General features: G+C 41.3%; 1 protein-coding gene across 2 annotated transcripts; it reads left to right on the top strand.

The window, feature by feature from the left end:
* Nucleotides 1-1262: 1262 nt before the first annotated feature.
* Nucleotides 1263-20962, top strand: SNAP47 (synaptosomal-associated protein, 47kDa). Of its 2 annotated transcripts, none has more exons than XM_009705073.1 (4): nucleotides 1263-1811; nucleotides 6870-7354; nucleotides 11338-11468; nucleotides 20816-20962. In XM_009705073.1, exons 1-4 carry the CDS (start codon nucleotides 1315-1317, stop codon nucleotides 20960-20962), a joined length of 1260 nt encoding a protein of 419 aa, XP_009703375.1. In that variant the 5' UTR covers nucleotides 1263-1314. The 2 variants fall into 2 exon arrangements, with proteins under 2 accessions (XP_009703375.1, XP_009703376.1); XM_009705074.1 differs by lacking the exon at nucleotides 20816-20962 and adding an exon at nucleotides 14572-14830.
* Nucleotides 20963-21303: the final 341 nt, after the last annotated feature.

Genomic DNA, 21303 nt, shown 5'->3' with positions numbered 1-21303 from the left:
GAACATTGTGTCCCTTCATGCTGAGTGAACAGAGTTCTGCTGGTTCTTTTAAGCGAGTTCTCCTGCTGTTCGCTCTGCTATCATGTGTGCGGAGTTGCTCTGCGTACCAGGCCAGCAGCACCTCTTCCAATACCTCTATAGCATCTTTTTCATCTTAACTTCTACTTGGGTCAGTCAAGATTTTCCCAACAGCATTGCCAAGTTGTTTCCAGTTCTTCCCAAACACCTGTTTCCAAACATCTTTGAGCAATAACTAATATTTCACAGGGCAAATACTACAGATATTTTTTTGGTGGTGGGGTGTATTTTGACTTTATTGTTCTACCAGAAGTTCTAGTATCCGCTTGAGTATTGTAAGGTAGGTATTTTTGCAAGTCTCTCCTGAGACCAAGAGTGATGGTCTGACATCGTGATGATTTCTGAAGAATATTTATCCATTTGTGGCTGGGTGTTTCTGCTCTTTAATGATTGTGAGTTCTGGTCAGTGGTGATTTTGGTTTCACCTGCACTGTTGAATGTGTTGGTTAGACATTCTGGGTGTGTTCTTAACATACCTGGATGTTGAGATAACAGAGTGGAAGGGTAAGGACCAGGTATTTGTTGTGATTGTTGTAGATATATATTGATGAACTTGCGTTTTGGTATATTCTGGATTTTTCTTCAGTACCTGTTGGTCTATGGGAACCTGCCTCTGATGATGAAATGGAGAATGGAAAAATTTTTAGATGATTACTTTCCAGTTAAAAGGGTTATGTGAAAGACTCAGAAAAGTTAGTAAAAGGTTCTCATGATTCTGTTTTTGGTAGGTTCCCCTCCACCCAAAAATATGAACATGTGCATGTGAACATATAGACTAAACTACTTATAAAGCATCTCTCCTGTCCAAAACAGCACAGCAGTTATTAAGTATCCAGGACATTCATGCAATAGTCATTTGGAGTTTGTGTTGATGTAAATCATGTGCTGAAACATAAGAACGTTATGAAAAGGGGAGGCAGTGCTTTTATGGAATGGGCAATAATATTGACAGTCCTGTTCAGAAACGCTGAGCCTTTCTGAAGGAAATATTCGTATGGTTAGAGGTGGTTACAACGTTTTGTAACCTATCCCCGGCTTTTTCCAAATCTGTCTTGGGTATGCAAGTGAAAGTACTGGAAGCCGGCTGTGGATGGGATTATTTATTTATGAGTGTGTTTTAACATCACCTTTTATATGTTGTTAAGGGTTCTTGCTTTTTTTTCTTTCTCTTTTATAGTAGTTTCTTCTTCTGGCTTTGAGAACATTGCTCTTGAGCAGGATCTGAACGGCGAGCTGATGAATGAAGACATACGTATCCATAGCTGGCCTTGTTCTTACTACTTGGACACCAGCAAACAATGGGTCTCTGGCAGACTCTCACTGACTCCTGTTGCAATCAAGTTTACAGCTGACAAGACTGGAGAGCTTTTGGTCAACTTCCGTCTTTCTAGTGTCAGTGAGATCAAGAAGGAGTCTTCAAATTTAATCTTCAGCTCCCTTACCATCTTAGAGAAGAGCACCAAGCACTGGTTCAGTTCCCTGCAACCCAACAGAAATGTGGTATTCAACATCCTTGAGCACTTCTGGAGGGAGCAGTTGCTGTCAAGCCAAGGTGCAGGAGCAGCAGCAGCAGCTTTGCAGTCAACAAAGGGAAAGGAACTGACCGGGTTATTGACTGGATCACAGAAACGACTGGAGGACACAGCAAAAGTGCTGCATTACCAAGGAGAGCAGTTTGATAACATCATGAGAGGACTCAACAAGATCGAAGGGGATATGGATGTAGCAGACAGGTATGGTACTGTAGCATCCACTGAGCTAAGCAATGTTGTGGAATTGTAGTCTTTATGCCTGAAATTTGTGACGCAGATCCACAGAGGTCTTTAGGAAATGAAACTGTTGACTTTCACTGAAAGTTTAAGCCCATGGTGGCCTTTTGTGCATCTAGTTCTTGTTATAAGATGTTTCTGTATTTCTGTCCTCCCTTCTGTGCAACATTTTTTGATCCTTGTGAAGTTGTTTGTGTGTATTTATCTGTCCTCTCTCCTTCAAGTAACTTTACAAGCTCTTATGAGTTTCATCTACAACCGGCAGAAATGGTATAGATTTCTGAAATATTAACAACCAGTAAGTTTTGAGAGAATAGGCAACTAGTTAGGAGAAAGAAATGCAAATTAATGTCCCCACTGAAGGACAGAATATGGCATTCACATTTCTTTTAGATGTCCTAGAACATGCATAAATGAAAAATACTGGAAGCTGGCTTTGGTTAATTTTGCAAGTCCTGGGCCCGCCTGTTTTGCTATTCCACAGCAAACACAACCACAGTTCTGCTTTTCTGGTTCTTTTTAAAGGAAATGTTGAATATAGCAGGTGGGCTGCTGACTTGAAGACAGTTTGCTAGAGTTATCAGGAGACAGCTGCCAGTTAATCTTTAGTTCAAGTAGATTGTACTCCTTTCTCTGCATGAAAGTCAGCTCTTGAGGCTGCTTTTTGCATACAAAGTGTGTGTAGTTGAGGGCTTTATGTTTGCCCTTTCCTTCACCAGAACTTACTTACCAGCTACACACAGCAGTGAGGATTGGGTCTGTGGTGCGGATGTAGTCAGGGAAATGGCTGTAGAAACAGTGCTTCCTTATTTGTGCTATAAAGCTGCACAGCTTTTAAACTTACATGGAATACTCCCAACTTTTAGGTCTAGCTGGAATACATACATTTTAAGGAAAAAATGGGCAGTGTTGAGCAACACTGAACTGCTGAGCTTTGCAGTGTGGTGGTGCAAGAACTGAAAAGACAGTACTAGAATATTTGTGGTGATCTTGATCAGGCACTTAAGCCAGCGTATTCAAAATTTAGCCACCAAATGCGGCCTTAGACACGTGAAATAAGAGATTTGGAGCACATAGGAGATGTTGCTTAACATCAACTGTTGCAGAACTCAATGTGAGTAGTAAATGGTTGATGTCTTAGAACATTATGACTTTACTATTTAATGATTAACATTCAAAGTGAATTTTTCTGTGCTATTTTGTATGATGCAGGTTGGATTCGATAGCAGTCCAAAATAGACCGTGAGGTTAAGAGTAGTATTGTAATGTTTGAAAATATATAGCTATGAGTGTCTTCGTAGAAGCTCTGACACCTGCATGAAGAAACAAACACAATAAAGTTCAAACTAGTTGTTTTTGGAAGAAGCATCTGTGTTTAGATGGTTATCGAGTCTAAAAGAAAATGTTGATTTCACAATGATTCTGGTGATATTCTCCATACCCTTTAATGAAGAGCCAAGATAACTGAAAGCTTCAGCAATAGCTTTTAAAGTTCTGTAGCAATAAACAATAAGTAGGAAAATAAATACCTGCTCATTGTTTTTGGAAGAGAGTTTTGTTTTAGGTTAAGATGCACTAGGAGGTATTTGTCCTCATGAATCTGAAAGCTAGATGCTTTGATTTTAAAAATGGAAAAATAAGAGAAGGCATTGACCAAATGTTAGCTGAGATTCCGTTTTGTCTACAGTATGAAGAGTTTGGCCAGCTTGCTCGCAGGCTAAAATGCAGCCCAGAAGCCATTAGCAAAACTGTGTTTTAATTGCACTGTGCTTTTTGAGGAGTTCTAACACTTAGTTTTCTAGCGTAGTTTGTAAGTGTGTGTGTGTTCTCATAAAGTTGCTTCCTGTCCGCCCAAAGGCTTCTCTTAAACTGATGACATCTTTCTTCATGTCTCTAACCAATGTAGAAAATGGGGAGTGGGCAGAAGTGTGATTGAAATTCGTTTGATTGTTACATACTGAGTAATTCAGAATATTAACATAGATAAATTTGCTAATGTCTGTTAAGTGTATTCTTTGACTCTTGCTTTTTTAGAAACTTGATGAGAAGTAACTACATGGATAATATCATGCAGGACTATTTTGCATGTGTAGCAGATTTTGTGCAGAAGGAAACTTTGCTAACACTTTTATGTCTGCTAGTTCAAGGTTATATGAGTGACACTAGTTTGATGCTGGTGTCTTTCATAAAAAGAACCAGGCCCCTTTATCTACTTTCGTATGTTTAAAACTTTCATTAACTTTATCTTGCCTGTATGTGTGGGCTTTTTTGGCTTATTAATTCTGTTCTCATATATGCCTGGGTATATACAGCTGCTTTCAGTGGACCTGTGTGCAGATAAGCAGAGCTGAGTCTGGTGTGCTACCAGATGTTCTAAGACCAAAAATAAACAGAAAGCCAGATTCACTGGTTCCTTTTTAATGTATTACGATTAGAGGACAAGGTACTCTGGTTGCAAATTTTCATTTGTATATATGGACCGGTCATATAGTTTGTTGATAGAGAGGGGTAACTCCTCCGAGAAGTTGGCTGGAGCCTTTGTTAGGGCTGTGCAGCAGAAAAATCTTGACCGTAAATCAGACATTGCTCAGCCAGGATATCAGTCCCTGGGGAAGGAGGGGAGGAGGTGGGTGAAGGGATAAAGTGATAAAAATTAAGGCTCAAAGCTATCCAGAATAAGTTACCACAATGTACACGGAGGTTTAGACTTGTCACATTGCAGCTACTTTTCGGTAAGGGAACACACATGCTTTTCTCACGGTGAATGTGATGAAGTGAACCCATATTGTGGTAGGAGTTTAATGACTTTTCATGGATTAAGACACAGGCATAAGCTGCCGTTGCCCTGAAGTGCCTTGTTATAACTCTTTCATACACCAAGAGGACAGAAAACGTGCTTTGTGTTCTGTAGAAATGAGATCAGGTAATTTGTTTCTGTTTAGTTGCTGCAGGTAGGTTAGAGCATGGCTTTCAGTTTGGAACCAGATGACGTGCGCTAGTAGAGCCTGGGGCTCTTTCATTCATTCTTTGTGTTGAACTTAAGTTGAACCTCATAGTTTCAGAATTCAACCCTAAATCTACAATACTATGCCACCTCAAACTCTGTTATTGTGGAACTTTCTGTTATATCTCCTTTGGTCTCTCTTCCCGCCCCCTTTTCTTTACCCTTTTTTCTAAGGAGTGTCGCAGCATTTTCAGAGGGCAGCGGAGAGCTCCAGAGCTGTTAGTCATGTTGCGTGCTATCTACATAACTGTGATTTTCATGCATTACTTGGAAGTAGATTCTTGGAGCAATTCATTCTGCCTCCGCTATCTGTTAATTCAGTGGTTGACTCCCAGTATGATTTTTTTTCTGCTTTTCCTAGCAGATTAATTTCTTTAAGTAGGTCTGTTTTGAAGCCAGTGCAGAACTTTGATGGCTAGTAAACAAAGTGTGTTCAGTTAGAGCTTCCTCTTTCAGATTAAACTTCGTGTGCAGCCAAATTAAACAGGATTTTAGAATTACAAAGTCTTCTGTGGACACACTTTGATTCTCTCATGGAAAATAAATCATTACAAAAAGTGTATTGAGAGCAGCACTGCTGAGATGTGTATTTCATCAGGCAGTACCTTTTTAGAGGAAACTTAAAAGCAAATTAAATCAAGCTGGCTCTCCAAAATAACAATGAAGCAGAAGTACTTTGTATTTTGGTCTGATAAGCCTTGCATCTCTAGGATTTAAGTCAGTGAATAGTCTTTTGTAGTGTCAGTAAGATGACAGTGTTTCATTAAAGAATTTATTACATGTGATCTGGCTTCATTAGAAGCATCTACGACAACTACCATGTCAGTGGTACATGCCTAATCAGTGGATAGTCTTTAAGGTATCCATGGGGGGAAGGGGCAGGGAACACAATTCTGATTTGGACTGAACTTCATTAGAGCTTTGGTTTAAACAAAATTTCTTTCCAGCCACTGAGGCTGAGTCATCCTGAAATACAGGATCCTCTGCTAGCAGGATGAGTTTGGGTGATGGGCAGGGGATGAGAGGAGAGTGGGAGAAAGGGAGCATCATAGGTGCTGACTGTGGCTCTGCCTCTAATCCTGTCTAAACCTGGGGAGGGATGCTAACAGATAGGCAGCACAGCACATGGAAAATAAAACCAAAACCAGCACCTTTCCTCTCATTGCCATTTTTTTGGTGGAAAGAGTAGTGGTGAGGCGTAGACCCGTAGAGATCTGTGATCATGATCGACTCTTGGCAGAGGACCCCAGAAAAGGGCAATGGGCTATGCTGATAGAAAATACAACAGAAGGATTGTGTCATGTCATTGATTCTTCCTAACAGTGTATTACATCTTTCTTCCCTGCAGCTGATAAGCTTAGGTATGTCCTTAGGTACATCTTAGAAATAAGGGGCTTGACTACCTGTGTTATTTCTTGCTATACAGTGGTCTTGCTTGGGAACAGTTGCTTAATTCCTCCATAAAGTGAGTCCGGTGACCTTTAAGCTAAGGTACCAGTTTGTTAGGAAGGAGTCTTGTCTTCTGGATGCCAGCGGTCAATCTCTGCTGGGCTTTTCAGCCTCAGCCTTGCACTCTCAGTGTTTTAACTGGCAACGGGAATTTGGGAGTTGGGGCAAAGCAAAAGGTAGCATCAGATTATGGGGCTGAAGTATAAAGGAGCAGAAAAAGGCAGTTCTGGTGATGGCCGAGTGTGGAAACATTGAGGTAAAAGGCAATGTCATCTGAAGAACAGATGGGTGTAAATTGGCCTGAATAAATCCCATTTGAAGTTGGATTTCTTACATAAGAACAGTGAGATTCTGGGACCACTTTCCAATGTGTTAGCAAATGAAGAAAAGCTGTTTTTTAAAAAGAATGGATCCTGATAAGCTGTGAATAGGTTTGAGGAGCAAAATAACAGAGGGCTGGATTCAGTATTAAGAAGTCTTTGTGCCTGCGATAATTTGCTTTGAACTAGTGGGATAGCATGACCCTCCTACAGGCTTTCACTCTCCTAACATTCTCTTTTCTCTATTAGGTTGTTGACTGAGCTCGAATCTCCTTCTTGGTGGCCATTTAGCAGCAAGCTCTGGAAAGCACCATTGGAAGCCAAGCCAAAGGAAACTGCCACAGTTTCCGATTCGAAGAACCAGGAAGGAATCATAATTAGAATTCCAGTTATTATCACCCACAGAACAGACTCAAATGTCAAGCCAGGAAAACTCACGCTCTTCGCTTCTGGCCTGGAAATCAGTGACTGCAATTCTCAGGTCATTCACCGATTTGAATCAAAGGATGTAGATGATATCAGAGTTCATACACCATATGAAATCAGTGTCCGTCAGAGATTTATTGGGAAGCCTGACACCTCTTACCGGCTCTTGTCAGCAAAGATGCCAGAAGCAATCCCCATCTTGGAGATGCAGTTTAGCAAGAAGATACAGTTTTTAGAAGATGCCCTAGGATTTGTTGGTGCCAGGAAATCTCCTCAGGTAGATTTGGGGACCTCTGTTTGGCAAGCAGGTACGTGACAGACAAAGCAATCCCTCTGTAAGCAGTAACGCTAGCGCCGAAAGTTTCCAAGTGGTTTTCAAACTCCGATTAGTTTGAAAACTCAAATAGGCAAGTTCTTTGCCCCCTGTCCCAATGGTGAGACTGTGCTGATGACAAAATGCAAGAAATAACTGCTAGGTGACTTTAGACCCTCTTGCCAAGTGCAAGAGGGAGAGATGACAGAAGTGTGCGGCCCTGTTTTAGTCTAGTTGGATTTACTTTCTCGCAGCTACATTAACAAAACCTGCGACTGTAGATACTGAAGCTGTGTGTCCCTCAGGAGCCTGACAGCTGGAACATGCCAAGCCCTCTTTAACATTGTGCTCTCAGCTGGTGTTGTCATTAACTCCCCACCACTTTGTGAAAGGATTAGCTTAATTTGGGTTTCAGCTACTGGCCTGTGTTTTAACTACAATGTCATTCTTTTTCCGGTCGTCACCAATTCAGTATTGTGCCACTCTGTGGGGAAGGGTCATTAGAAATCCATTCTGTCCTGACTTCATGCTTCAGAGTCCTCTGTCATTGCTATTTTTCACTTGTCAGTTTGTAGCTGGAAGCATGTTTATATTAAACCTGTCATTCAGTTAGTTGTAGAAAGTTTAAAACAAATTTCCAGTCCAGCAAGTTTTTAAATAACATAAGGGATAAACATCATGTTAATTTTCATATCTTAAAAAATAGAATTTTGTTATTTGAGAAGTTCAGTTGTTTGGATTTAGGAGCTTTTGGGCCTCAGCTTAGGTGAATGCATAGTTTAATGATTTTAAGAAAACACAGTGGAGACTGAAACCCTTTCATAACAATAAGAATGACATTCCTTACTACTGTTACTTCTTCTAAAATTCCGGGGAGGGTTGTATTTTTTGTTTTTGTAATACAACCCTGGATTCATTTGGAGAGCTGGTGAATTTTTGTCTGTTAGGAATTTATTTCTATCAACATGCCCGAGTCCTCTTTTTTTTTTTCCTAATTGTTAGTGACAAAAGAGCAAGTCGGTGGTTGGATTTATTGCCAGTATATTAAAAACTGTAGAATTTAGTAGGAAAAAAAGTAGAAAAGTGATAGAATAGAACAATAGATGAACCTATTTCTGTGCACCAGGCTAAAACTGGACTTCAGCAAGGAGAATAGTGTCCTCTTGTTGCAGAGTTGTCAAGAGCCGTAGCTTGGAAAAGCTTGTTAATTTTTAAGGAAGTAAGTCTTGGGCATCTGGCACTAAAATGTCAGCACAACAACTTAGAGGAAAAACAACCTGCTGGTTTCTTAAGCACTGAGTTGTTCCAGCAAATTGGTGTTCAGTTCCTGATGGTCTTAAGGCTGGTTACATAAAATAATTGGTTATACAGCCCTACTGTGCTTAATTTCCCATTGCTGTGCTCTGTTTGCATCTGAGTCAGTGAGTCAAGGATATTGCTCTCCTACCCCCACCTGCATTTGGACTGTTTAATTTGGAAATGTCCGTAAAGAAAACGGGAGGTTATGGAAATCCTGACTTCTCCAGCTCCACCAAAACCCTTGTTTGTTCCTTCCCTGGAGTCTGTCGCCGTCTGTCTTCTGTCGCAAGATGGCACTCACGGACTGTGCTTTGTCCTCTGGGTTTTTTCCATGGCTGCTCACATGGTGGAAATACTGATTTCTAATTTTTTTAATTTTTTTTTCCCTAAAAGCAGCAGGAGGGAAAAAAGTCTGTGTTATGCATGCCTGCCTCTGTGTACACATAAAATATACGTGTCTATTTTCAGATAGCGAATGTTGATTCAGAGACTTATAGGAGAAATATCCTTGCAGCGGAGGTGCATGTGTCTCTCTGAACTGACTTGTAGTGTTCTTTGCCCTCGGTGGTGCAGCTCAGAAGTGTGAACGTTTCCACAACTGTCATAATCTCATCTGGATCCTATCTGTTTATACTAGTCCTGCCTTAAAGTTGTTCATATTGCACATTTGTATAAGGAAATACAAAAAACTCATCTTCCCTAAGAGTTTTGGCTTGATTACACTTAGAAGAGGAATTTGTGAAGAGTTTTATACACACCAGATTATCTGAAAGTATTTTTAGCTGCTTTGCCTGTCTTTTCTGACTGTATTGTTTTGGACCAAGCCGCACGGGTGTCCAAATGCTCAGGATGGAGCAGTGAGGTTTGTTTTCTGACAGAGGTTCTTCTGTGCTGGATCAAGCCAGTACTTTCCTAGCCAGTTAAGTCCTCAGTAATGACTGATAACAGCTACCCAGCATTAAAAGGCCCAGGAAATCTTGCAATGCATCTGCAGTATAACGGTCGAGGGCAGTGCTGTCTCAATCCTATAGCTAAAGACTGGCATTTATGTTTGTTTTAATCCCTTTTGAGGCTGCTGAATTTTTCCTGCTTAACCCTGTGACCGAATGTTCTTATTATTGTGAGTCTCCAGCACTTTGTTCAGAGGTTTGGTAGCTTCTCGTCCTCATGTGGTGGCAGCGAGTCTCACGGTCCAACTGGGTGTAACACAAACAAAACAAAATTGCTTTTAAAATGTTTCTGCCTTTCTATTCAATTCTCTCCTTTTTTTTTTTAAAAAAAAACTAGAAAGATGCTGGGAAATGCCAGATCTCCTTCCTCAGATCTCCTATCCCACTCTTTTTGAGCACCTTTGTCATGTCCCCCTCATGTTCTTGTCCTCAGCGAGGTTAATGGTGTGAAATGGATTGATTTATTGGTTTTAATGAAATAATTAGCATATGGTGACACTCAGCTGATAAGAAGCACAAAGAATCTCCTCTGGCTATTAGCTGCCATAGGAAGGTCTGTCATTCCCTCCCCACTTTGTCCTCTGAGGGAGACCATGACAGTAATTTACCGTAAGCAGCGTTTTTCAGTGCCTGGTTCTTAGCTCCTCTGAATACAAGGAGCATTTGCACAGGGTAACTCTAGTACAGTGAATGACTTGCTTGTCTTAAATCTTGACGGTGTCTGCGTCCAGTGACTCTCAGGCTGATAATCGAATGATTCCAGGGATTATGAGTTTGTAGTAATTACTTGAGAGGGATTTAGGGTTTGGAGCTTTTGTCTCTCTTTTCACAGGGAAGTAATGTTATCCAAAGCGGTCGGGTGTACACTGTCAGTTGGCCAGCCAGCTGGGCACCAGCTTTTTTGACCTGGCAATGAGCTCTGGTGTCTGACATGCTTTCTGTCCTGATGTACATAAGAGCTGCTGTCCTTGTCCTGTGCTGGGTCAGGCCGTGTGCTCACAGGGGACAGCGGTAGAATTAGCTTCCTTCTTGGTGCCTCTTTAAGTGGGAGAGCTTCTGAGATGTTTGAGGCGCCTCTAGGAGCCAAGATGTGTGTCTTGGGTGTTTAGCACTCATCTGCATCAGAAATAACAACCTTTCCTTGCAGCATGTCCCTGCTACCCTACTGGGTAGTATCAGATACTGCAATAAGAGCTGATGCTTTAAATAAAGCACAGGTGGCATGTTACACGAGGGATTGCGTCCATGCTGCTTAGCTGGGGGTGGCTGTTAGCGTCAGTGTTGCCCTTCTGTTTCAGGGGTTTGCTGACTTGCCTCTTGGGCTCTGTCCCTGATCTATCACTTTTAAATTCTTTAATTAGAAAGATTAAAGAGAGAAGAAGCAGCAGGTGGAGAATCCTTGTTTATCAGAGTGGGAGTGTGTTGCTGCTTCTTCGCCCTCTGTTCAGATGAATCCCCCCAACCCAAAATGAACCCATTCTCCAAATGATGCCTTTAATAAGTCATCTCTCGGCAGCCTGATCACCTCCAGTTTAGACGTTGTACAAAATACAGCTCAAATCCTTTCTAGAAGAACATAGCTTAACAGGCAAGGTTGGGTTAGGCTTCTCTGAGTGTGCTTATCCCCTCACAAACTGCTGTGGAGCAAAGCAGAGGTCAACCAGTTTGATACTAGTCCTCCCCGTTGGTACAGGAGATGGCAGTCTGACCATGGGAATTTCTCTTGCAGCCACAGGACTCCTGGGAGGAGTGGTGCAGCCTGGCTCTCCAGTGGGAGGCAGAGAAGGGATGGACAACGACCAGGTTCAGCTGCAGAAGCAAGAGAAGATCTCCCAGGAAGAAGCAAAAGAGCTTAAACAGGTATAAGTTGAGATAACTTTGGTAAGAGTTGTTTCACTCCCTCTGCTTCCTTAATAACATACATTTTCATCATCAGAAACATAGTCATTGTCCTTAACAAAATATTCCTGCACCTAAATTTAGGTGGACAAGTTTTAAAAATTAGTTAATCAAGCCTGTTATTAAAATACACTGATAACTTTATATTTAACTATTTTGAACAGATTGGGAATTACCAGCAAAATATATTAAGTGATAGGGTTATAACCCAAGGAAAATCCTTAACTGTAGCTTGTTTTTTCAGAAGATTAAGAAGCTTAACAATTAAATAATTTCCAGCTTTTTTGTGTTTTCCCTATGCTATCTTACCCTTTTTAGTAAGGAGTAGCAACTCTATTTCAGAAACATCCACAAAGCTGAACAAAGTGTTTAAAGAACACACAGAGAGAATTTGTAGTTAGGGAATAAATATGCAGTCCAGCAAATTAATAAATGGGAAATAGGTTGGAGATTTTACTAGAGGAGGAAAAAGTATTTAAAGTAATCCAGTCTGATATTGTTCCTCTAAATGACTCTTTGAGGAATTTCTCTCATAGCTGAGGTTCAGAACTTCTAGTGAAGAATCCCTCTTTGTAGTATGTGGTTGATCTGAAACGGTGAACTAACGGGAAAAGCAAAGGAGTATGGTTTTAGTGGTTTTTCCATTAAAATAGGTTTACTGGTGATGATCACTGCCACATCATAAGATGTGATTGAAGGCTAAACTTTGATAGCATCATGTGAAGTCTTTGTTAATTCTATTGCATCTTAGCCAAGCCTGCGGTTTTCCAGTCCACTTCTTTTATTTTATAGTTGGGAATTAGAATATGGCAACTTCTGTTAGCATGAGTGCATTTGAGTCACAAGCACTTAGTAGTGACTTGAGTGGCTGCAAATGGAAACTTCTTGCAGGAAAAATAAAATTAACCAGAAGACAGTTGGGTGAGAGTTTAACCTTTGCAGAAGGTTAATTTCAGAAATTTCTGAAATTCTCTGTGCTGGATGGTAGACTAGAAACAGTGTTAAATGGCCAGTGTTATTTAAAACAAAACAAGATTAACTAGAGCTCAAAAGACAATTCTGGTATTTATTTATACCACCCCAAGCCAAGAATTTTTAAGCCAGTTAATGATTTGGGTTGAGCTTGTGGAGTGATGTGGGTGGGGAGGAGATCTGAATGCCAAACTGACAGGCCATGAATTGGCCTGATTTTTTCCCAATAATTGCTGAGCACCTGTACTCTGAGAGTCAGGCCTCTTTAATCATTATTCCAGTCATAATAATTTTAAGGTACATGCTGTATTTCCTATAAAACTCCTGTTCATTTTCCTTACAAGGAGTCACCACATAAGTACGCTGTTTTAGACCACAACTTGCTTCTGTAACCAAAATATGATCAAGATCTTTTGACTGAAATATCTTATTTGGGCTTGTTCAAAACCAAAATGGACTATTCGTCATTCAATCATTCTCCCTTCTTCTCGTCTTTTAAAGAGCTTATCTCCACAATGTGTCATCTTATCAAAAAATAAGCCTTTTCTGAAGCAGTGTTGACCTTTTGGAAGACTTTAAGGGAGAGTATTTCTCAATCGTAGTTGTACAAATAGCAGCAATCTATTATTCATGCATGCATACACTTTGTACAGCTGTTAGGTATTCAGAAGGGCTAGTTGTTCCTTCCTTAAATGTCAGCTTTTCAGCACTATAATTGTGATTTGTAGCCAGACCCAAAAAAACTGAATACGGTATGAAGGGTTGTTGGTCATGGACTGCTATTGAAGACACATTTTTGCTACACATTGCAAAAAGGCTCTCTAGGAATTGCTTCCCCAGGGCCAGTTCTTAACAGCTGAACACCAGCCTTTGTTGGCACTTGATATTATCAAAGCGGTTGTCTGTGACAGGAGAAGCAGAGGAAACATAAGATGGGGAGTTCAGCATCTTCCAACAAGTCTTGCGAATTGGAAATGAAGTCTCTCATCTTGTACAGATTGGTGTCTCTCCAGCTGCTCCCGGGAGTTGTCCAAGCACTGCTTTTTCTCATTGCTCTAAAGCACAAAGCAGAGTGAAATAGCTCGGGACATTTTGGTTTTGTTAGGAGAGAATGTGGTGAGGTTTAGAGGGGAGGTGTAAAGGTGTGGAAGTGAAGAAAAGCTGACTGAAAGGGGGGAAGGTTCCTACCAGTAAAAGCAGATTTGAAAGGTATGGAGGTTGGGGGTGTATTCTAACGGGGTTTGAGGGCAGCTCATGGTAAATGCCATACAAAGCCTTTTGACTATTGAACCCCTGGAAGCATCAAGGTGAAGATCTTGAAACTATGTCTAATCAAGACATTTAATGCTTATCTAACATATGTCAAGGCTTTATCTAAGGTTATATTTGCCTTATACAGTCATTTTGCAGTTGGGAAGTGCATTAAAGCTGTGTGACTTTAAGCGGTCAGATGTGAGCTAGGTTGTAGGGTGCTCCTTGCCCTTTTGTTTTTTTTTTTCCCCTCCAAACAGGCCTTAACAATGAGTGGTAGGTGTAGTCATCTTAGCTTGGAGCAGGGGCTTGTCTTTCATTGACGCAGTTGCTCCCAGAGAGCTACTTTGCACTGCTTCCATTCACGTCCCACTTTGGGAATGAGCAGGATGATGGTTAATCACATTTGCAAAGCATTTAGAGAGTAAAGGGTGAAAACAGTTATGAGTACAAAGCATGAACATGCATTGAAGACAATGATATTCGTGGCATCATGCTTCCAAGAATGAATTAAAAGTATTTGAGGTCCTTATGTTGATAACTACAGCGTTTTTCTGAGCAGTTTCCTCTTTCATTCTTTGATTTTCTGTAATGCAAGCACTTGTTTTTAAAAATACAAAATAAAACCACAAAACCCAGAAGAGTTCTGCTCCCTCCCTGTCATTACTTGTGATGTGGGTAAGCCCAGCGGAACTTTTGAAGTTGGAAAAGAGGAATTTGTGATGAACAGACAAATAGTTGTCACTTTTTTCCTCTCTCCTCAAAAACAAAGTACTTGCAGTAATAACAATAGATGTTTTGCAACAGGAATTGTTAAATGATAGTAAATTCCTTCCATTAGAGCTGGAAGCCCTGAGCATCTGCAATTGTGATTGGGTGCCTGAGTAAAGGACCTCACCGGGACTTCATGAAGGGACGTTTATGTTAAAAATCACAAGAGTTTGTGGCAGTGTGAGCTGTATTCCTCAGCTGTCCTATAGAGATGGAGAAAGCAGCCTACGAAGTTCCTGTGGTCTCTGGCTGAGCCTCTGCCTACCGCCTCGCTGTGGCTGACATAATGGCGCTGGGTGTGGGAGGGGATATGATAATATTAGCTTAAGGACTGTGGTCAAAGGGGGAGAATTCACTAAATTTGAATTTATTTTGCCAAACCAGTGCTTTCTAATTTCTGAAACCATTCCTGCCAAAGAACTGTTGCCCTGATATTTACTGTCTGTAGATCGCGTATGTCGTTGAGAGAGAGATAGTATTAAAGAAGTTAATTCTGTAACATCTGGGGAAAAAAAACACATCCCAATGCACATCTTTGTGATGCTTTCTTCCTTGATGTCTTCTTGAGTCTGGATGGTTCCATTTCAGTCCTTTTGCTACATTCAGAGTCTCTTCAGTGTTTATTTACCCTTTTATCGTGGCCTCATCTCAGGAAATCACAACTGTTAGGTCAGAGAAAAACCGTTTTGTTGAGGAACTGTTCATTCCAAGAGCTAAATACCAAATTTGCTCATAGAGTGGCCTTGTTCCATGGCCTACAGCAATCAACAGACAACTGATCTTAACAGATGCGTGTAATGACCATACCCTGGATTTATTTTTTGGAAGGGGCAATACAGGGAGAGAACTGAGGTCCTCACAACTAACACTTCGTATTTGATTGTGTATAACTTAAGTATTTAATGGTACCAAAATAAAAGGTGGTAGTTAAACCTGTGGAGCTGCTTGAGTGTTTTTTTCCAGACCAGAGCAGTGATATGTTAGTGGCACCATGAGTGCTTAGTACTCTCTGAGAAGGTAAATAAAATTAGACTTTTGTATGAGTCCAAGAAGAAATAATGGGAGAAATCAGCCAGTAAGAATAAAATAGTAAACAGTGACCCTTCCATACTGTCTGAATAGCCACTGGCTCAAAAGAGCCGATGCTTTAAAATTTGTCTGCTTTTGTGTGCTTCGGATACAAGGGACCTGCTGTCCTGTCAAACTTGCCTATTCCAGTGCTTTCTCTGCTCAGAAGTTTTGTGCTACAAGAGACAGCCTGATTTTGTAGAGCAGGCAGAAGCACTTTTGCTAGTGGCTTCTGTAGAGCCTGGCTATTTGTACACCAAAACACAGCTCTGGATCAAGCAGAAGGGACGTCTGTGCTTTGCATAGCTACAGGCAAGTGCTAAAAATAGTGGTGATCCCAAAGAAGCGGCATGCTAAAGCAATGTAAATCTGCAGATTTTTTTGTTAGGCAGGTTGCACTTTCTCGTGAGGCATTGACAAATGTCCTCTAGTAAATCGTGTTGCAGTGGTTTAAGATGTTTCTGCTCTCTGCTCTCTCCCTGCCCATTTCCAGGTGCAGCAGGAGAGGATGTGGACAGGCCTCTTAGTATTTTCAGTGCAAGATCACTCAGCTTAATCCCTGTTGTGGGTTTGAGTTTATAATGGGACTATGAATTGGGTGTTGTCCCTCTTTCTTGCTCACTTGCAATATGTTCAGCACAGAGGTGAAGCACTGTATTAAATCATGACAAGTTATCACTGTCAAAACCTCTGTTTGCACTCTAGTTCAGAGTAGTGCAAATGACAGTTCTTTGATTCCTAATAACAGATGAAGCTGCCTTCAAGAGATGTTTCTGGTTATATGTGCTCTGCTTTAGCATTCAGACTTCAGTTGCACAGGGATAATGGAGTGGATCTCAGGAAGGATTTCAGGGAGTTCAAACTGCAATTGGCAATAATTCCTGCACAATGGCTCTTTCTCTGTCTTATTTTTGCTGCTGGGTACTCAGTGTATTGAGATAGTGAGTGATCAGTGTAGATCATATTTCACAAGCTTTAGCTAAATTGCGTTATTATGATGGCATCTCAGGACTCAAACCAAACTGAGGTCTCCATTGTAAGATCTTTAGGATACAATCTCTGTACAGTGCCTGACACTTTTGAGTTTTGGTCTTCAGGTAGTGTGGCAAAATTATAAAGTAATAGGGCTGAGTACTGAGCAGGTTCACGGGCTTGGAGTCCTCTCCTGTCATTCCATTTGTGTCTATGTTGTTGCTGTCTCCAGCTAAGCTGGTTGCTTGACTCTCGCTTAAGCCAAAGCAGAGAAGAGTGGGCAGCGCTTGAACTCTTCCTTAAGCAGGTACATAAAATAGAGCAGATGAATCATGACCTAAGCTGCACTGCGTTGTCTAGGTCCCCATAGTAGTCCCCATATAGCTTGGATGGACACTTCTCCCAGCGAGGCCCAAGTTTGCTGTAGTTGAACAGTTGACACAGGGTGGATTTGGAGAGCAGTGACAACTTTGCTTCCTTGTTTTTTTACAGCGAGAACTCTGTGCGTGGGAATATTAGGTAACTTGCCTGAAATTACACAGAAAATCTGTGGCAGATCCACGAGGATAAATCAGATTTTCCAAATTATAATCCGGTGGCATAAATCTGAGGCTGTCTCAATGTGAGATTGACCAGTGCCTAAGGAAATGTGCCTTTAAAATGTGCTGTTTGGCTTTGTGTAACAGATAGAGTTTCACGCTGAGTTTTCATGTCTTGGTTCACCGTCCAAATTACGTGCTGGCACAGAGGCACTGGTGCTTTGAGCAGCTGACAGAACTGGAGCAGTGATAACTAGACATCGTGCCATCATTTTGCTTTGCAAAAATAGTGACCAGCTTTGGCCAGACTTCAGATTCCAGTAACTCTTTCCAGCAAGCCCTGTGGGCTGTGCTGGAAAAGCACCTTAACCGTTTTAGGTCCCGTTGGATTGAGTAGCAGCACTCAGCTTGAATGGTTGAAGATGCTGACAGACAAAGGGTTAAGGGATTTATTACCAGACTCTCTTAGGCAAAGAGAATTAACAGATGAAAGTGAGCTGCTTGCCTTTTATTTTTGTGTGTGAGTAACCACATCGTCATCACCCGCTGTGTTTCAAGGCAGAGCCTAATTGGCAGGTGAACTGAGCAGAGCCCTGTAGCCGACTGAGTTTCCATTTTACTGCTTTCATATTTTAAAAGCCTTTCTGTTCTCAACAATTGTGTCTTTTTCTGTATTTTAAATGTTAAGTATGCTCTAATGAATGTGAAGCCTATCAAAAGTAATCTGATTTGAAACTAAAAATAAACTGTTTTTCATGGCACACCTGGGCCTTTTTTGGCACAATCTTGATTTACAAATAAATTTGGTACCTCTTGGAAAGGGGGGCAAGGAGGAGTGTCCCTGCTTCCTTTCTTCATCCTCTCGTGCCAACCCCTGCTTTGCTGCATAGCTCTCGTGGAGGCTTGCACTGCATGTCACCGTGTTTACCTTATGTGCTCACCTCAATGGATTGCACAAACTGAGATGTGCTGGGTGAGGACATGGCTCAGGAAAACTGAACTTACCACACTGCTAAGGGTGCTTGGTGATGAACCTCTAAAAGCATGTGCCTTGCTGCAGCAGAAGGTGGAGATGTTGAATGGCCGTAGGGACTGTGCTGGAGCATGTGTTAAGCCATGATCTAGAAAGCGTCGGCAGCTGCTGCTGCTTTTGTTCTGCTGTGCTGGAAAACGAATTTTGGGATGCTCTTGGATAAAACTTTATAGCAAACTTGCTGAAAAAATGTCAACGTGGACCATCTTTAAATCGTCTGCAAATGACGGAACACATGCCTTTCACTGCCATCCTTTAGGATATACTGAAGGAGTGAGGTCTTCTCTCTCTTAAACAAGTATAAAGAATTAAAAGTTTATTGGGATGGAGGCCAAAACCCTGTAATATTCTCTCAGCTGAACACTGAAGGGAGTGGACCAGAAAACCTTCAGAGGTCTTTCCCAATCTTAATTATAATGTGACTTTATGAATGGTAGCACTGACTACTTTATGTATTTATATGTATGTTTGCATATATAAAATATACGCAGAAGAAGCTCAAAGGAAGGACTGAGGGAGAGCCACCTCTGAACTTCCCATTTCCAAGTAGTAAAGTTACTTCCTTGGAGAGGCAAGACCTCATTTCAGATCTATGTGGTGAATCATACACATGATAGATTTGATTATGTCATTTTTATTTTTGGTGCGTATCCTACACACATCTACCAACTCCAATTTGGGGAACTGAGCCTCACTTTCCTGTTACAGTGAAAGAATCTGAAGTGTTTCTTTTGGGATAGAAACAGAAGGGTTTTTAGCTTGTAGCTTTGGTAAGAACAGAAAAAGGTAGATTAAGCTTGATCCATGGTTTATTTTGTGTTTTTGCTTTGGCAGCCAAATTGCAAAATCAGTTATTGACACAGCCGTATTTCTAGCTGCTTGTAATTTATGGAAAGAGCTGAGAGATATTTTATGAGATAAATCTCACTACTGTGGCTGACATCTAGCTTAGTCAAAGCGTTTTGTCTGTGTAAAATTCCCCTGCCATTCCAGCTAGATATGATACTCCTTGCTGCTTTTCTCAAACCAGTAACTTGCATAGCTGCAAACAGTGGGACTGCTGTGGAATTCAGCCCAACATGTGGGTATAAAGGGGCTGCTGATGTTTTACAGCAGCTTTCTGGGGGCTGATTATATATATATTCCAAAAGGAAAACGAGAAAACAGAGTTTGCCGATTGTTATGAAAAAAATAGAATTAAATATGTATGGAATACAATTCTTTTCCCCTATTTTACCAAAAGCTATGAATTTATTTTGTTAAACAGGCTACAGTTCTGGTATCTTCAGTAGCATCACCTGGATGCTGATGTACCACAGCAGTTGATGTTGTGGGATAGTGCTGAGATCATTTACTTTCTTCGAGACTATTATTGCAATTGATTGGATAAACTGCTCTTATTAAGCAGGCAGTGTGAGGATGCCTTCACAGACCCACCTGTGGATTCCTAAGGAAGCAGATCATGTTGGCCAGCAGAGACAACCCCTTTATGATCTGAAGCAACTGAGAAGCTGAATTTCCAGTCAGTATGATACATCTGAGGGAAGGCAGCTGAGGCTTGCCTCTCAGGCAGGTGCTTTCAGTTCATGCAGCCAGGCTTATTAAGGGAGTAGCCACAAGAGGGAAGAAAAGGCAATGGTATAACTCATGCCTTGGACTGCTGCTAAAAGGAGCCAGTGTTACAGGGTAGGGAATTAAGACAGATTTTTCTTGTGGTGTTTGGATCTCTGCTCTTGGACTTGGTTGTGTGAACTGTTGAAAATTAAAGCTGGGTAGGCCCCATAAGCCAGTGTATGGTATCGTTATGGATGTCTCCTAGCCTTAAGAATGCATCAGCCAGGCTTTCTTCTTTCACTTTGGAGGATTCTGCCCTGTTTGGACCAGTATCTGTAGGCTTTTTCAAACAACAGGGTCTTCTCACAATCTTGGAGTAGCTCAGGGTGTTTGCTTACGGTCCCACATACGAACAGTAATTTGCGAAGCATAGTGTAAACTGGTTGATATGAAATATAATGCTTACAGCCTGGAATAGAGCTGTAGCCAGTGCATCTGTTGTTTCTTATCTCAGGTACAGCCTGAGCATCTTGGCCACCTTGACATCCGTTCATACCATGCCACCCTCTAGTTCCTTGAAAATTATTTGTTTGGTTGCCCAAGTCTCACTTTTTCCCTTTTACTCCATCCAATGACACTTCTTTCTTTAGTGGATTGTGGTAAAACCATGTTTTCTGTCCTTTGACCTGGTCCCTGCCTACCCTTGCTGTGCCTTCAGCCACGCAATCCCCTTCTGGTTTTGCACCAGCCATGCTCTCTGTCTGCATCGGATCTCAACGTGCGCAACATCTCAGGACAAGCTGCTTCTCTAAGATGCAGATGTACCAAGGAGATAATAACAGAGCGAGCAAAAAGCTGATGTTTACACTAATTTTTACTTCTAATTTATTCCCCCCCCCCCCCCCCCCCCCCGCCATAACCTTAACATTTCATCTTTGAATTTTCTGGTCTTTAGTTCATTGTTTAGTTCATCTCAATTCAACTTATCAGAACAAGACCTGTGTCTTTTCACCAGCACGCTTTAGGGCAGACTCCGACAAATGATTTGGTCATTTAAAGCTATGAAATAACCAATTGGCATGGGTCCATTACATTTCTCAAAGAACCGTCTGGTCGATCGCTGAAAGCTCTCAGTCTTTTCTTGACAGATACTGAAGAAACTGAAGGGCCTTGCCTTGGAGACAGAAGCTGAGCTGGAGAGACAAGACGAAGCTCTCGATTCCATCACTACCTCTGTAGACCGTGCGACGCTGAATATTGACAAGCAGAACCGCAGAATAAAGAAACTAACGTAGCACCCGCGGGAGCCAGTGGGGATGGTATTGTGAGGAAGAGGAGGATCAGGGAACTGTATTTTTCAAGACTGTTTCTTTAATAGACACTTCAATTGTGTGAGAAGTGTTTGCAATATTGTCTGGAATATGATGCTGCTGTTGTTGAGTTCCTGAGGGTTTTGAAAATGTTTCCAGACTTGGATGGTGTTTGAAGAGTGTTTTAGGATTAAAAAGGCCAAGACTTTTAATTGCGGTGAAACAATGATAGTAGAATCTTTACTACAGAAAATTTGTAAATATGAAACGGTGTGATATAACCTGAATCAACTTTTATGTGCTTTTTTATGTTGCTGCTTTTGAAA

Source organism: Cariama cristata, unplaced genomic scaffold (assembly GCF_000690535.1).
Source record: "Cariama cristata isolate BGI_N322 unplaced genomic scaffold, ASM69053v1 scaffold1478, whole genome shotgun sequence".
In the NCBI taxonomy this organism is placed as follows: Eukaryota; Metazoa; Chordata; class Aves; order Cariamiformes; family Cariamidae; genus Cariama; species Cariama cristata.
The sequence above is the reverse complement of the archived record's forward strand: the minus strand, read 5'-3'. Positions and strand labels throughout refer to the sequence as shown.

Coding starts and splice junctions, on each gene's coding strand:
- SNAP47 (XM_009705073.1), top strand. CDS start 1,315: ATGAATGAAGACATACGTATCCATAGCTGGCCTTGTTCTTACTACTTG. Junction 1,812..6,869: donor GATATGGATGTAGCAGACAG/GTATGGTACTGT, acceptor TTTCTCTATTAG/GTTGTTGACTGAGCTCGAAT. Junction 7,355..11,337: donor GACCTCTGTTTGGCAAGCAG/GTACGTGACAGA, acceptor TTTCTCTTGCAG/CCACAGGACTCCTGGGAGGA.